Source organism: Tenrec ecaudatus, chromosome 7 (genome assembly GCF_050624435.1).
Source record: "Tenrec ecaudatus isolate mTenEca1 chromosome 7, mTenEca1.hap1, whole genome shotgun sequence".
NCBI lineage: Eukaryota > Metazoa > Chordata > Mammalia > Afrosoricida > Tenrecidae > Tenrec > Tenrec ecaudatus.
In genome coordinates, this window is record NC_134536.1 from 112,342,323 (window position 1) to 112,358,138 (window position 15,816).

The 15,816-nt window shown below is 40.0% G+C and overlaps 1 protein-coding gene across 2 annotated transcripts in view; it reads left to right on the forward strand.

Annotated features, from left to right (window-relative positions):
* KHDRBS2 (KH RNA binding domain containing, signal transduction associated 2) overlaps positions 1-15,816 on the forward strand; it is a 646,447-nt gene that overhangs the window by 423,208 nt on the left and 207,423 nt on the right. Inside the window, exon 7 of one of the 2 annotated variants that reach the window (XM_075554046.1) lies at positions 7,534-7,546. The exons of the other annotated variant lie outside the window; for it this stretch is intronic. Within the exon in view, the coding sequence (XP_075410161.1) occupies positions 7,534-7,546 (13 nt within the window). The remainder of the gene's footprint in view (positions 1-7,533; positions 7,547-15,816) is intronic. 2 annotated transcript variants of the gene reach the window in all.

Genomic DNA, 15,816 nt, shown 5'->3' on the forward strand with positions numbered 1-15,816 from the left:
AAGTCCATTTAGAACAGATGCAGAATCTCCTGTTGGCCACAACACTCAGGCTTGTATCCAAACCTGTGCTTGATAATTGCTATGATGACTAATGGCTTTTGTGACACTTAGTAGGATGAAAGTAGGTTCGCTCTATGTGCCTTTTTCAGATGACTGCTGGCTCTGGGACTGGTATACCCTAAAAGCATTTCCAGAGGTCCACATTCTATTGGAAGGGGTCGTGATCTCTCGGCAGTTGTTGCCATAGACACAAGGAGGAGGAGCGTGGTGGCAAGTGTGCCTCTACTTTCCATCCCAGCCGTGGAGGGTGCCACCATTCTTTATCTCTCACAGGGTTAAGTTACACGCTTTTAAAGCCCGATGTCTGTGTACACGACGAGTGCTTCAAACCACTGGAAAGTGAAATCTAAAGCCCTTTGTTTACATTCCTACTTATTGAATAACATAGCTTAAATGTTGGCCTTCAGACTCAAAACTGAACCTCACTGCCATTGACCTGATGCTGACTCAGAACTGGCCCTGTGGGTCCAAGACTGTGCATCTTCCGAGGAGTTGAAGCCTCATCTTTCTCCCGTGGTCTTCATCAGTCCGGGTCACAACCCACTATGGCAAAAGGCTCCAAAACCGTGCACCATGAATAACTAATCAGAGTAGTAACCCAAAATCACTGCCATCGAGTTAATTCCGACACAGTGATCCCGTAGGACAGACTAGAACTGCCTCTGTGGGGTTTTGAGGCCGTGAATCTTTATAGGACTAGAAAGCCCTGTGGAGTAGCTGGTGGTTTTGACCTGCTGACATACTGTGAATCCGAGGGAGATGGATGGCAGGCAGCCTGACGTGTAGCTGGTTCAGCCGTATGGAACCAGGTTTCAAGCTTTCCGTAAATTTATAAGGAGTAGATGGAAAACATGGCTATGTAATGATATTGAAGTTCTCAGCACAGGAGGATCACAACTGAGGTTTGTGTGGTCGAGATTTCTTCTATTATCTTGTAAGAGACTGACAACAATCCAAATCACACACACACCATGCATACACACGTGCACACATGCACACAAACATGCCCTTTCAATTTCACTGTTTTAATGATCTCTGCTCCCAATGAAGCCCCTGGTACTGCGGCGGGCTTAAGCACTGGGGTCCTAACAGTTCGAATCCACGAGCTGCTTCTAAAGAAGTAAGAAAATAAAAGCAATCTATTTCCATAAAGATGTACAGTCTGGGAACCCTGATGGAACAATTTGGACTTGACCCCACAGTCATGGATTCTGCTTTGTGTTGGTTCCCAAGTTAATGAGTGTTTGATCAGAGCAGATCCATTGTGGACACAGAATTTGTGTCAATTGTGTAACTAGACCCTTTTCCCAGGTGTCTCTTACCTACTTCTTTGGAAAACGGCATTTAGCAGTAAAGTATTACAACTGCAAGCACATGAAAATTGTTTACTATAATGTAGAAAACATATCGTGAGGTCGGAAAAGTCTTCAAAAAATAACTCTAGAAATTTAATAGGGATGAAAATGGATATTTACTCATTAAGCCAGAAATGTCCCCGTCCATGTTTGAAACTGGGGTCTTGGTCAAGGCGTCTATTCTGTTTTATAACCCAAGCATACGTTTGTCTTGTAAGCAATAAATAAATTTGCCAGAAACCACAATTGCATTAATAAAGTTCTAAATGTTAGGAAGCAAAAGACATCAGTTAAGATGTTTTGTTTTGCAAAAGATTGTATATGCATGCACTTGTTGTGGGTCAACAGGTTAATTATAATGTTTTCACATCAAATATTGAAATCACACTTGATTCTTTCGTTAGGCTGATCGCCAAATTCAGATAAAATTCTAAATATCTCTCTCCATTGTTAAGAAAACAATCTCTCTTCCTTTGCCCACATAAAATTTAAGCTTTTTGATTTTATATATGTGAGTTTAGGAAGACAACGATAGTTTTAAGAGTCTCTGTTAACAAATGATATGTTCAATAGCTTCGCATGCAGGTGAAACAGGAGAGAGTGGAAAACAGCCTGATACAGTCTAAGTCAAGAAGACTGGAGAAGGAGCGAAGCATTTGAACTTTAGTGTTGGCAAAGAGTGTTGAAAACACTATGATTACCCGTGGGAACAAGCCAATCTGAAGGCAGGCAGAGAAGTAAAGCGAGGGAGACTTCATCTTACGTATTTCGAACATGTTATCAGGAGAGAGCAGTCTCAGAAAAGCACATCATGGTTGCTAAGGAAGAGAGTCCCTGAAAAAGAGAAAGAGTCTCCATGACACAGATTGATGCAGCCGCTCCTACGGAAGGTTCAAGCATAACCTCACTGTTGAGGATGGCACAGGTCTGGGCAGTGTTCTGTCCTACTGCACACAGAGTCAAAGATGACGCACTGACATCTAACAACAATGTAATAGATTAGCAAATATATTCCATTCTCAAATGAGAATTTGACCAAGAATAAAAAGAAAGTAGATGCACAAGGTAACACTTCCTAATTACTTATAGCCAAAGCAGGCAACAGTAACCTTGCTGTTTTAACATATGAAAACATATTACACAATCTTATTCCACTTGATTTAATATTTATTGAAGTTCTAGTCCATGTGTTTTTTTATGGACAAATAATGAAAGTTAATAAAATTGTCACATGTATTAATTGCCTGGTATCCACTAAGCTTTTATATCCATAATTTTACAACAGCAATGAGGAGCAAGAGGTATAACCCTTACGGTTTTCATTAAAATATTGTGGGCTGTACGAGATAAAGACCTTCGCCGTGTATCTGATTTCACTGCCAGATCAGCCTTTCTTTAAAGCTAACAACTTGGTGGACATAAAGATATCGAAATCTCTAAAATCAAAAGGGTCACAAGTCAGACACCTGGGAAAATACAAATCTCTGAAGTACCGGCAGGAGACAGTTTGTGAAGAGGAACCCCAGACTTTTTTATTAGACACATGTAGATGCTTAATGGAGCCTAAAATCGCATCTTATATGTAGTCTATAATTGGCACGTGCCATTGGAGGGTTGCTATGAGTTAGAACCGACTAGACAGGAACCACAACTGCAACAACGGCCCCTATTGTAAATCCAGTTTAATAGTACACATCTGTAATGTCTTTAACTGGCTTTCCTTCCTCTCAGAAAATGTACTGACGATATCATTGCTACTTATTTGAGATAGCAGAGTATAGAAATTCTGGGAGAAAAAAGCAATAAATAATCTTCAATTTTTTTAAGAAGAAGGCATTTTATTTATTTATTTATTTTTAATAATCATTTTATTGGGGGCTTGAACAACTCTTATCACAATCCATGCACAAATGCATTGTGTGTCAAGCACATTTGTATATGTGTAGCCCTATCATTCTCAAAAGAGGTGCTTTCTACTTGAGTCCTTGGTATCACCTCCTCATTTTTTCCTTCCCTCTCCACTTCCCACTCCCTCAAGAACCCTTGATAATTTATAAATTATTATTTTGTCATATCTCTCAGTGTTCGATGTCTCCCCTCACCAACTTTTCTGTTGTCCATCCCCCATGGAGGAGGTTATATGTAGATTCTTGTAATCTGTTTCCCCTTTCTACCCCCACCTTCCTTCGATCCTCCCAGTATCGCCACTCTCACCACTGGTCCTGAAAGGGTCATCTGTCCTGGATTCCCTGTGTTTCCAGTTCCCTGGACCAGTGTACCTCCTCTGGTCTAACCGGATTTATAAGGTAGAGTTGGGGTCATGATAGTGGTGGGGGGGGAAGCATTTCAGAACTAAAGGAAAATTGTATGTTTCATTGTTGCTACGCTGCACCCTGACTGATGCATCTCTTCCCTGTGACCCTTCTGTAAGGGGATGTCCAGTTGCCTACAGATGGGCTTTGGGTCCCCAATCTGCACTCCCCCTCATTCCCAATGATATTATTTTTGTCCTTTGATGCTTGATACCTGATCCCTTCGAAAACCTCATGATCATACAGGATGGTGTGCTTCTTCCATGTGTGCTTAGTTGCTTCTGAACTAGGTAACCGCTTGTTTTACCTTCAAGCCTTTAAGTCCCCAGACACTATATCTTTCGATAGATGGGAACCATTGGCTTTCTTCACCACCTTTGCTTCTGCACCCATGTTGTCTTCAGCAATTGTGTCAGGAAGGAGAATCATGGAATGCCAATTTTATAGAACAGAGTGTTCTTTTTTTAAAATCATTTTATTGGGGGCTCTTACAACTCTTACCACAATCCATACACACATCCATTATGTGTCAAGAACATTTGTACATTTGTTGCCATCATCATTCTCAAAACATTTGCTTTCTACTTGATCCCTTGATATCAGCTCATTTTCCCCCTCCCTCCTTGCTCCTCCCTCCTTCAAGAACCCTTGATAATTTATAAATTATTATTATTTTGTCATATCTTAACTTGGCCGATGTCTCCCTTCACCCACTTTTCTGTTGTCCATCCTCCAGGGAGGGGGGTATGTGTAGATCCTTGTTATCAGTTCCCCCTTTCTACCCCACCTCCCATCCACCCTCCTGGTATCACCACTCACACCACTGGTCCTAAAGGGATCATCTGTCCTGGGTTCCCTGTGTTTCCAGTTCCTATTTGTACCAGTGTACATCCACTGGTCTAGCCATATTTATAAGGTAGAATTGGGATCATGTTAGTGGGGGTAGGAAGCATTTAAGAAGTAGAGGACAGTTGTATGTTCATTGTTGCTACCCTGCACCCTGACTGGCTTGTTTCCTCCCAGCGACCCCCTCAGTAAGGGGGTGTCCAGTTGCCTGCAGATGGGCTTTTCATCTCCACTCTGCACTCCCCCTCATTTACAATGATATGAGTGGTTTTTTTTGACGTCTGATACCTGATCCCTTTGACAACTCCTAGTCACACAGGCTGGTGTGCTTCCATGTGGGCTTTGTAGCTTCTGAGCTAGATAGCTGCTTGTTCACCTTCAAGCATTTAAGACCCTAGATGCTATTTCTTTTGATAGCTGTGCCCCAATGTCCATCAGCTACCTTAATACTAAACCTATAAATATATACACATAGATCTATTTCCCATCCTCATATATAAATATAATGACTGAAGTCGCTAGATACATACTCAAGTTTGTTGAAAGGCTTGAATGTTTTTTAAAAGGAACTGAAATAATAATGATTCTAGCAATAATAGTGCTAGTTTTTAAAAAGTGTAACATTAATTGAATTCCTACTATGAGTCAGACACATGCAAAGTTATTTACTTCCAAAATTTAATTTTCCTACAATCTGTTTATATTGATTTTTGCCCACTTTAAAATTGAAGACACTGGGGTTTAAAGAGATTTGCAACCAACTCCATAACTCTTTTTATTCCTGGTCAAGTGTAAGTGTAAGTTGCAGAGCCAATATTGTTAAATTTTATTTCAAGGGCAGCATTCATAGTCCCTCAGCTATAGCAATGCCGTGTTTAATTCGTGGCATGAGCTTGTGTAAGCACTTTACACATATGGACTCAAGTTCTCCTCTGGGCCCCTCTGTGAGTTAAGTACTATTACTATCATCAGCATTCCCATTCTATACTTAAGGACGTTTATATACAGAGGGATGAAGTGGCTCCACCGACATCATTCACGGAATTCGCTACAGAGTTGGAATTCAAGCCTGGGTCCAGTGGCCCCACTCTGGTTTCAATCCACCCTACTCTGAGGCTATCCGAAGGATCGTTCAGGTAGTCAGTCCCAGATGGTAATGGTGCAGAAGAAATACACGAAACACTTCAAGGCATCATTTAGGAAGTCTACCTGGACTGCAGCACACAAGTATAAACAAGGACGCAGTTTGGACAGATGAGTTGGGGAAAAGGATAGAATGGGTTGTGAAAACAGAAAGAGCTGAGGAGGAGTTAATGACATTGCTTGGTCTTGGGCAGTGGGTGAGTGGTTCTGAGAGGACTGAGGAGAACTTTGCTTCATGAAGATTAATGTGGCCATTCACAGCAGCAGGGGTAGGGTGGATAGGAAACAGAGGCAGGAAAGAGTGTTGAAAGTACATGGGAAAGTTGACATGGAAGCTGAATCAGGCAGTTCAACAAAGGGATGCACAATGGAAAACGTAATAACTGAACTGGACAACTTTCTGGAAGTCATTGCAGCATTGCGGTCATTGTGAAAAACATTTTATGTGATCTAAAAATAGATGTACTTCAATACAGTTTCTCTATCATACTTCCTTTTTCACTGAAATTCTTGCCAATGTGTCTACTTTTATAATGCAGTCTTTCTGGGGAAATATTGGAGGCAATTGGTTATGAAAACTGCGATCTTTACATAAGATGTAAGGAAAAGCTTTAGATGGAAAAATAATATCCCCTAATCTTGACTTATATGAATATAGGACTCTTTATAGCCAAATATTTCAACCATTTTCTAAAGAGATTGTTTTAGGCATAATGTTATTAGAAGCTGCAGCACAATGGTTTGTACACTGGTTTTTTTTTAGAGGCACCTACCTGTCAAAGGCAATTTTAGCCCTTGTTCCACTTGCACGATAGCAAGGAACAGTATATATATATATATATATATATATATATATATATATATATATATATATATACACACACACCACATATATATATATACACACACACCATATATATATATATATACACACACATATATACATATAAAATGTCTTTATTCTTTCTTAGAACTAGCTTCCCTCTTTTCAGGATCTCTGCAGCATCTTGAGAGAGCAGTAGAGACCTGTGTACCGCACCGAGCCAAAAGGAGAACGGGCTTCAAATGCAATTAGAGTAAGACAGAAAGCAAGAAAACCAGTACTTTCTGATTACAAAGAAATAACTGCTTCCTCTACCGTTAACCTATTGCTAAATTGTCTATTACCACTACCAGAAAGGTGCTAAACTTTTGAAAATGTAACTCTTCATTGTCCCTTAGGTGAAAGCTGACAAAGCGCCCTGGTGCAGTCTGTTTCCTACCCTTGGTTGCAATGGTCTCCCTCTTGCAGCAGCCCTCCCCGCTTCTTTCTGGGGTTCACTGTTGCCGTTCACTCTCCTTTCCTGCCTCTTCTTTTCGTTAGAGCTTTACCCCTAGACGGATGCTACTCTTTCCATCTTCAGCGGCTGGTTGCCCTGAGGAACACATCCTCCCCTCGTGTGACCATTCGCCTTATCTAGCTGTCTATTGTGTGGCTAAAAGTTGATCCACAGAGTAAATTCTGCTCCAGGCTTGAAGGAAGAATAAAGATGATAATTTAGAGTTCCACTAGTCTCTCTCAGGATGGTAAGCCTGGTCTTTTCTTATGATTTTGATTTTTGTCCACCTTTTTTTTCTCACTCTGACACAGCCTTCAACCGTGACTCTTTTAAGAATGATCCATAATTGCATCTGCACAGCATCTGGTCTCAGCCATAGACTGAGGTGTGCTTCGTTCATTATTCCTTTTGACTCATTGATGTTGCATGCCTCTTTGCATCAGACTGGGAGACACCGAGAGCTGCACGTGAAACTTCTCACAAGCTTTAAGATCCCAGCTGCCTCTATCAAGTCGTGCCTTTGTGACCTCTTGTGCCAATTGGCTTTGCTGCCCCTTGAGGCCCTAGGCAACCACGTCATCCCATGAGTCATTCCATCAGAGTGTTGGTTATGGCTAGGAGGTTTGTATAATTTTGATGCCCGTGTGCTGTTAGATGCATGGATCTATGTGCAGTACTTATACATACATGTGTAGAAACAGCGCCTGTTAAGCCGATAGGCATTTGGGGCTAGAGTCCCATTCACCTCCCCACACCTGCTCAGCTGCGTGCTGTCTAATGGTCTGTTCAGAGATGACTATGACCTTGACCGCAGGGTTGTGTGGGATGAGCATTCACTGTGTTTTCCTTAATTCTTGTGCTCTTGTTAGCGTCTTCCTTCGCCTCGATCCTACGAAAGGCATTTAAATGACGTATTAGGAGAAGCCGTGTGATTTTTTTCCCCACCCAACATATTTTCTGGATGACTTGATCCTTCCGGCTGTCGTCTGTCAGCGTGGTCCTTCAGTCAGATCAGAGGCAGGCCGTGCACATAGCATAGCAGACTGCTGGTCGGCTGCAGGCTCAGCGAACATTTCCTGCACTTAGTCAGCACGTTGGCTGTGTGGGCAACGAAACTTCTGTCATTACGAGGAAACGCTGCCAATAGCTGAAAAGCAGCCACGGATAATAATCCAGCGAATGCAAGTGACCATCTTCCAAGAAAACTTTACTTACAAAAACAGGTGGAGGGGCAGATTTGGCACAAAGGGCTTAGTTTAATGACTCGTGGCCTAATATGTAGCATCCCCTGCATTTTGGTCTCATGACAGATACCAAAACAATGGCAAAAAATATTCCGGGGTTTTAAATTCTGTAAAATTGCTCAGCTCACTTATTCTCTTTCCTTCGGTAGCTGTGCATCAAAGGGGAGGGGGAAACATTACAGAAAGCCTTGTTGACTTGAGTGTATCGGGTCTCAGAGAGGGCAGTCTGTGTAGAATTATTTTCATAACAAACCCCTTTGATTTATAGATATGTATTTGATACAGCAAATTTGCTCAATACAATAGGTGGATCTCTTTAAAGTAAAAAAAAAAAACAACTCATTTCAGCAGAGCCTCCGAAGGCTGGGTAAAGAAGGCACTGTACAGGAGTGTCTGGCTAAATGATAAATGAACTTGGATCCTCATATTTTTTAGAAGAATGTAGGTACAGTAATACCAATATTCTATAAAACTACCTACTTCTGATGATGAATTCTCCCGTGTCACCTCACTGGTAGTACTCCGTTGCTGCCATTTGTAATAATCTAGTATTGTGAGCCACTGTCAGATAAATATTCACACAAGTACACTACTTGTTTTCTTCTCAAAGAACCTGTTAGCTATCCTGCTTTAGACAGACTCAAATTTAATGCATCCTTTAAAAAATGTATCTGGCAATAAAAATGTTGTGGAAATTGATCTTGTTATAAAATTTAGCACCTTAGATTTGACGTTAAGGCCACTTAGAGACTTCAGCAATCAGTAAAGCAGAGAGGGAACAACTGAATTTCAAGGTAATGGCTTGGAGGCCATAAAGTGAGAAATTGAAACACGTTACAAAACCTAATATTTCAAGTTGGTCATTTATTTGTCAGCTACGCCTGCTGCAGGATACTTCAAGTACACCAAACCCAGACCAAACCTATTGTCATTGACTGTATCCCTACTCATCCTCACCCTTTAAAAACAGAGTCAAACTGGCTCGTTGGCTTACCAAGGCCACTAGACAATATAAGTGCAGCACAGGATGAATACCTGGTGGGTTCAAACTGCTGACCTTTAGGTTAGTAAGTGGGTTGCTTCATATAGTATGTAAATGAATAAATAATGTTTTATTTTTATCATTTTTTAAAACTCTGTGGAGGAATACACCCAAATATTTTGAGATGACTCCATCTTCACATGAGATCCACAGGAAAAATTAGAAGCATGCTGAAAATTACATCCCAAAAGAAGATCATGTTGTTTTGGAACAAACACAAATAATAAAGTAATTATGATTAAACTAAAAGTTAGGGAGCAAATGATGACTACATAGCTAGTTTTGCCTCAAAATAAAGTAATTTAGCATCACTGAGTCACTCACTGCCACTGGGTCATTGCTGGCTCACAGCAGCCCTCTGAGTATGGAATGGAATGGCCTCGTTGGGTTTCTGTGGCTGTAAATCTTTACATTCGCAGAAAGCCTAATCTTTCCCCTGTGGAATATCTGGTGCGTTAGAACTGCTGACCTTGTGGTTGGTGGCCCATTGAGTAACCCACTGTGCCAGCAGGGATCCTTAGAATTAAATCATAAGGGCATGCAAAGTAAAAAAAAAATATCAAGTTAACAAAAAATGTGAAGCCAGTGCCTGCTGGAGGTGATGCCTCCTAGAAGCGTGAATGGCATTACCTGGGTAATGGTTGTGGCACCATTCAATAGTAGATATAATATTTCATCAAATTGTGTGAAGTTCCTTGTTCAAGGCTCCCTCTGATCTATGAAGGATGGAGAGTTAGGGAGAGAGAATTGCAACTGATTTTTCAGTGTTAAACATGAATCAGTCTTGACAATGTAGATTGACCTATCTCTTGAAAAGCATCACTTTCAGACAAGAGTGGGACTGAGTGAAGCTGATTAAAGGAGTCCACCTATTTTCCACTGAAACATGCTTATCAGATTTTGGTTCCTCCCCCTCTGCACTTGGCTTCGAAGGTGAACTTGATGTTATGCTCTTTTCCTTCCATGAATCCTGGTTGCATGCACTCTATCTGACAGTGCTCTGATATCGTGTATATTTTCATATCACCTTACATTTGCCCCACATGCAATTCATTTTACTATTTAACCAGTTTCTCTCTGTCCTTCTGTCTCTCTCTCTCCCCATCTCCATTTTGACCTCTCCTCTCCCTGGATAGAAACAACCTTTCAGGTTCCCAAATCAGAATTTATGCTGCCTTTCCATACAGCCAAGTAGAGCTCATCTGCCTCCAATATAGCTCTCAGAGCCATGGAGTTGAACCTGACCCGCAGCCACCCTACAGGGCAGCTCAAACTGTGCCTGTAGGGTTGGCAGACTGCAAATCTTTACCAGAGTTGAAAGCCTCATCTTTCTCCCAAGAGGGACTGCTGATGGTCTCCAATTTCAGACATTGTGATTAGCAGCCAACACGCAATGCCCTCTGCCACTAGGGCTCTGTGGCGCCACACTATTCTGACTCTTGTGCTCAACTGGAAATGCTGTTGAGGGCAGGCTGGGATGACTTTAGCAGTCTAGCCAACCAGCTCAAATAAGATAGGGAATTTTTGCATGGAATCATTTTAAGAAATCTGGAGACTACTTTGAATCATGGCATGAGGAGTTCTGACTGCTTACCACCCTCCCCCAGCCCCTCCATGAGAGAGGTAAGGGGGCAAAGATTGTGTGGTCAGAGGCACCGAGGCTAACTCCCACTTAGGTTCAGAGTTGATTGTTCAGATTTATGTGATTCTGGTTGCTGAAATCTCCAGAAGCATTCAGCTGTGGTGCTTCTCACGCATACTGAGCTGGATATTCTTGTAACATGGCTTTCTGTACTAGGATCCACATTGCTATGGAGACAGAAGGATTCAAAGGAAACCTAAATATATATTGACATACTGATTAGGTAAATAAAATATTTACTTTGTAATAATTACTGGTTTGGTGGAAAGGGGGAAAAATACATGTACACATCATTAAGTAGGAGGTAGCTAAAGAGTAATCAATTAATTCCTGATCTAAATTAGAGACTACTTTTGTGCTGGTTCGGCTAGATGTTCTGTTTAAATAGTATGGGTTCTTAAGGGGTATTGAGAAATATTCTGAGTAAGGTATTGTCTGAAAATAAAAGAATGGGTAAAATACACCATTACTTAAAAGTGATTTAAATCCTCACCATTTATTTTTGTGGACATTTATTATTAGAGTTATTTTGTGTGTGTATGTATAATAGCTGTTATTATTTATGTGAAAATTGATAAATTCCTCTGCTACTTCATATGGATGTAAGGTGATGCAGCTAAAAACAATGTTCAAATACTAAAAGTTCAATAATCTCCTTTTTTTCCATAAACAAGCCACTCCCATCCCCATTGGGTTGATTCTCGCAGAGAGCAGCCCTTACTTCCGGTGCCCAAGACTGTACGCCTTGCCAGGAGCAGATGGCCTTGGCTTCTGCCCCAGTATTAGCTCACGGGCACCAACTGCAGACTTCTCAGTAACAGGTCAGTGTCGAAGCCAGGCAGTCACTGAACTCACTGCCATCAATTGCTGTGACTCATAGTGACCCAGTAAGACAGGGACGAGCTGTCCATGTGCCTTCCTGGGGCTGCAAACCCTCCCAGGAGCTGAAGCTGCACTTGTCTCCGAATGAGTGAGTGACAGCTGGGTTTGAACTGCGAGCAGTCCTTGCAGTCCTGACTGCTGCTTCTGGTCATTGTTCTTTATTACTATGAAAAAAGCCACACATATAGGATGTTATGGCATTAGTGAGTACAACTTTTAGTATATTAATATTTATGAAGTTAGCATACACAAAGCATTCTGAAAATAAACCATTGCAAGCCTGAAAGCCTCCATTCTTTGTACTGTTTTTTCCCCCAATTTATCTACTCTCAAATAGAAGATCCCAAACTGAATGATAATCACTATCTTGTTTTCTTTTTCATTTTAAAACATACTTATGTATCTCAAACAGCATTTTCTTTAGTTTCGCTTGTTTTTCAACTTCATATAAAAATATTCCGATGATATGTAGTATTCATTTGAACAGTTGTCCTACTGATTCATGTAACTACAGTCTTAATTTTCACATCTGATGGAATACATTAGAATCGGTAGTACCCATTTTGCTGCAGATCTGCATTTGAGCCATTTCTCCCGCCTTGCCCTCCTGAGAATGCTTCCATGGACCTCCTTGCGCCTGTTCCCTCACGCGTCAGCATGTACCGGGAGAATGCAGAACTTTTCCAAATAAATTCTTTTTCCAAGTAGATATACTAAATGACCTAGTACATTATAGTTCTTATTACTCCAGGTTCTTGTCAACTAATCAAATGTGAAATCAAATTGTATTGTGTTTTTTATTCGCATTGTCAATTTTATTATCCTTTCATTTATTTCTTGGTTGCTTCTAGATGCTCTTGTAGGAAATGTTTGGGTGTCTTTTACCTCTTTTTCTATTGGTTTGTCTTTTGTATTTATTTCCAAGAAGTCTATATATTAAACTATTAATTATTTGTCATATATATATTCAACTGGCTTGTGATTCTTGCTTCTACTTTTTACAATTTTTGGCCATTAGATATTAACAAATACAGTAAAATATATCAGTTTTCCTCCTACAGAACATAATTTTTAACACTCATTTAAGAAAATCTTTTCTGACCTGAGGTCGTAAAAAGTCTCCTAAATTCATACTTTTGCCTTTCCCTATTAATCCACCTGGAACTAATCACACATGGGTGCAAGATATTTAAAACAGATTTAAGTTTCACTATTTCCCCAGCATGAACTATCAAATACATTTCAATGTATTGAATGGACTATTCTTTCCCGACAAATGTGTAATACAAAGTTCTTTCTAATGTATCAAGCACTTTTTACCTGTAATACAACAGCAGTCTAGTTTTCCTACTTTTTGTATTGAAAGTTGATAGCTGATTGAGTAAGAATTTGTGGACCTTCTTCTCCCTCAGAACTGTGTTGACTCTGCTTAGCCCTGTGTTCCTTCATGCACAACAAACCCCTGTGTGATTTGGGACTGAAGTAGCAACTTCCTGTTAACCACTTTCCCTATCATTTCATAGGACTTATTACTCTATTTAATTTTCCTTTAATTGACCTAAATAAGGTACATATTTTTCTATGTGGATATCTACCATGTTCAGGCCTGTGTTTCATATTACACATTGCTTTAATATATAGCACATGTTACAACTTAGTTATTCCAAAATTTTATATATTTTTCCATAACCTTACATTAAATTTTATATGTGAAATAATGTCTGGCAACAGGCTACAGCTTCCTAATTCCCACACCTTGTCAGGAGATGTTTTTGGCCTTCCCTTGTACGCAGTCTTATAAAAGTAACATCCTGTGAGGATGGCATGCCTTTTCTTCATAAGTCAGCTTCTTGGATTGAATCTTCAGCGTATCGATTACATAAGGATGGGAAAAGGATGCAACCCCGACCAACAACTTCGCTGATTTTAAGTGGCCTGGTGTCTACTCATCTGTTCCAATAATTGGCTCTTGGTCCATCAGCAGGTTTCTCAAGAGCACAATGAGGTGTTCTACCAGTCCCCTCCTTTGAAAAGTCAGCATGATGTCTTATGATCCACACGGTTGGTTCGATGTAGCTGCATAATCAAAAATGCATAGTAGCACCTTTCTGCTGAGCCATTGGGCCTGGTCAACGACATCTCAGATTCCAAGTCCTTTTCTGAATCCAGCTTTAATTTCTTGAAGTTCTTTATTAATGTACGGCTGGAACGGCTTTTGAGTTACCTTCACAGATTTTACCTGCATGTGTTGTTGTTGATGTTGTTCAACAAGGTCCACATTCTATTAGATCCCTTTTCTTTAGAATGGGGACAGGTGTATTTTCTTACAGCCTGCGAGTCAGGTGGATCCCTTTTACATTTTGGCAGAGATGAGTGGGGGCTTCCCTCGGTGCGCTGTTGGCTGAAGCAGCTCGGTCGGCATTCCGTAGATTGTTGTTTGGCCAGACCCTCCAGTGCAGTTTGGACATCTTCCTTCAATGCCACTGATTCGTGATGAGATGGTGCTACTGGAGTGCATATTAAAAATCCCCCACTTGTACTAGTAGTCCGTTATACTTAAACATACAAGTTTTTCATCTATTTAATAAATAGAACATTTTATAACATATAATTTATTCATTGGGATTTAATACATATATCATATCATTCCGTAGCTAAACCACACCCAGCAGAATTGTGTAATTTTACGACAATCAGTATCCAAACATTATTTTTCTATATGGACTCCTTGACCTGATCTCCCCTTCACCCCCACCAACACTGTGCCCTCCCCCCCTGCCCCCTCGTAACCCTTATTCTATTTGTTGTCTCTACAGGTTTATCAATCCTGGATTTCATATACCCCAAATGTTAAACTGTATAGCACAAATGTTAACATACATAACAAAAATATATGACATGCCACCTCTGAGATACACCCCCACATTCTGTTCTTTGTGTACCAATTAAAAAGTTATATCCTCTTTTACCTATAGCCCTACAAAGGTAGACATGAAGGGAGTGCATTTAATGTAACAAAATATATAACCTATCAATAATTTTAAATACTTTCCCTAATAACACAAGGAAAGCAGAATGCTTTAATTCTAATATCTGTTATATTGTTTTGCCTTCTCAATTTCAGAGGAGATTCTTGGAAATAAAATATTAAGTCTCTTAGTTTCAAATGATTATCAAAGGGAATGTACAACAATTAATAAAGTGAGTGTTTCTGATATACTAACTTGCTTGTGTCAATGATAGAAAACCAACCTTGTAAGCCCAGTTGTTTGTCAATATAGCTAATGTGAGCCTATTTTTGATGCCAATCTTGAATACATTTAGTTACCAAAGTCAGTCCTTATTTCTTGACCCATGAGTGTTTGTTGCTTTCAAAGTATTTCAGATGTCATATAAATAAAAGAGATATAATATATAATATATGATAAATAACAGAGCTATCAAGTTGCAAAGATTTTTCATGGACACAGAACAGCACCACTATCAGTGAGAAATTTCCAATATGTTGTATTCTATCTTTCAGTGAAAGAGGTTATTGGATACCATGAATTTCAGGGTATTACAGAAAGCAAGGGTTGCCAGGGATGATCTATAATCACACCAGCCTTGCCCTGCTGGAGGCTTATGAGATCATACTGCTCAATCAATTCTGAAACACTAGGAAGGGGAGCTCATGTATAGAACTGGCTGAGGTTCACTTTGGCAACAATAGCCACATGTAATGAACCTGGCGATTAAAAAAAGGATACTATGATGATTTGTTGTGTTGTTTCTGTTGTCTTTAATGTGTGAGTAATAAGTACATTCTTTGCTATGTAGGGGAAGATTCAATGTAGGTTCTATCAGAATCCAGAGATTAATTTAAATGGGCATGGGAAGGAAACAAAATTCTTATATTAACCTTTTCTTTAAAATTGTACTTTGTTTCTCTATAGTACATAATCAATTCCTTATCATAACTATGACTTGAC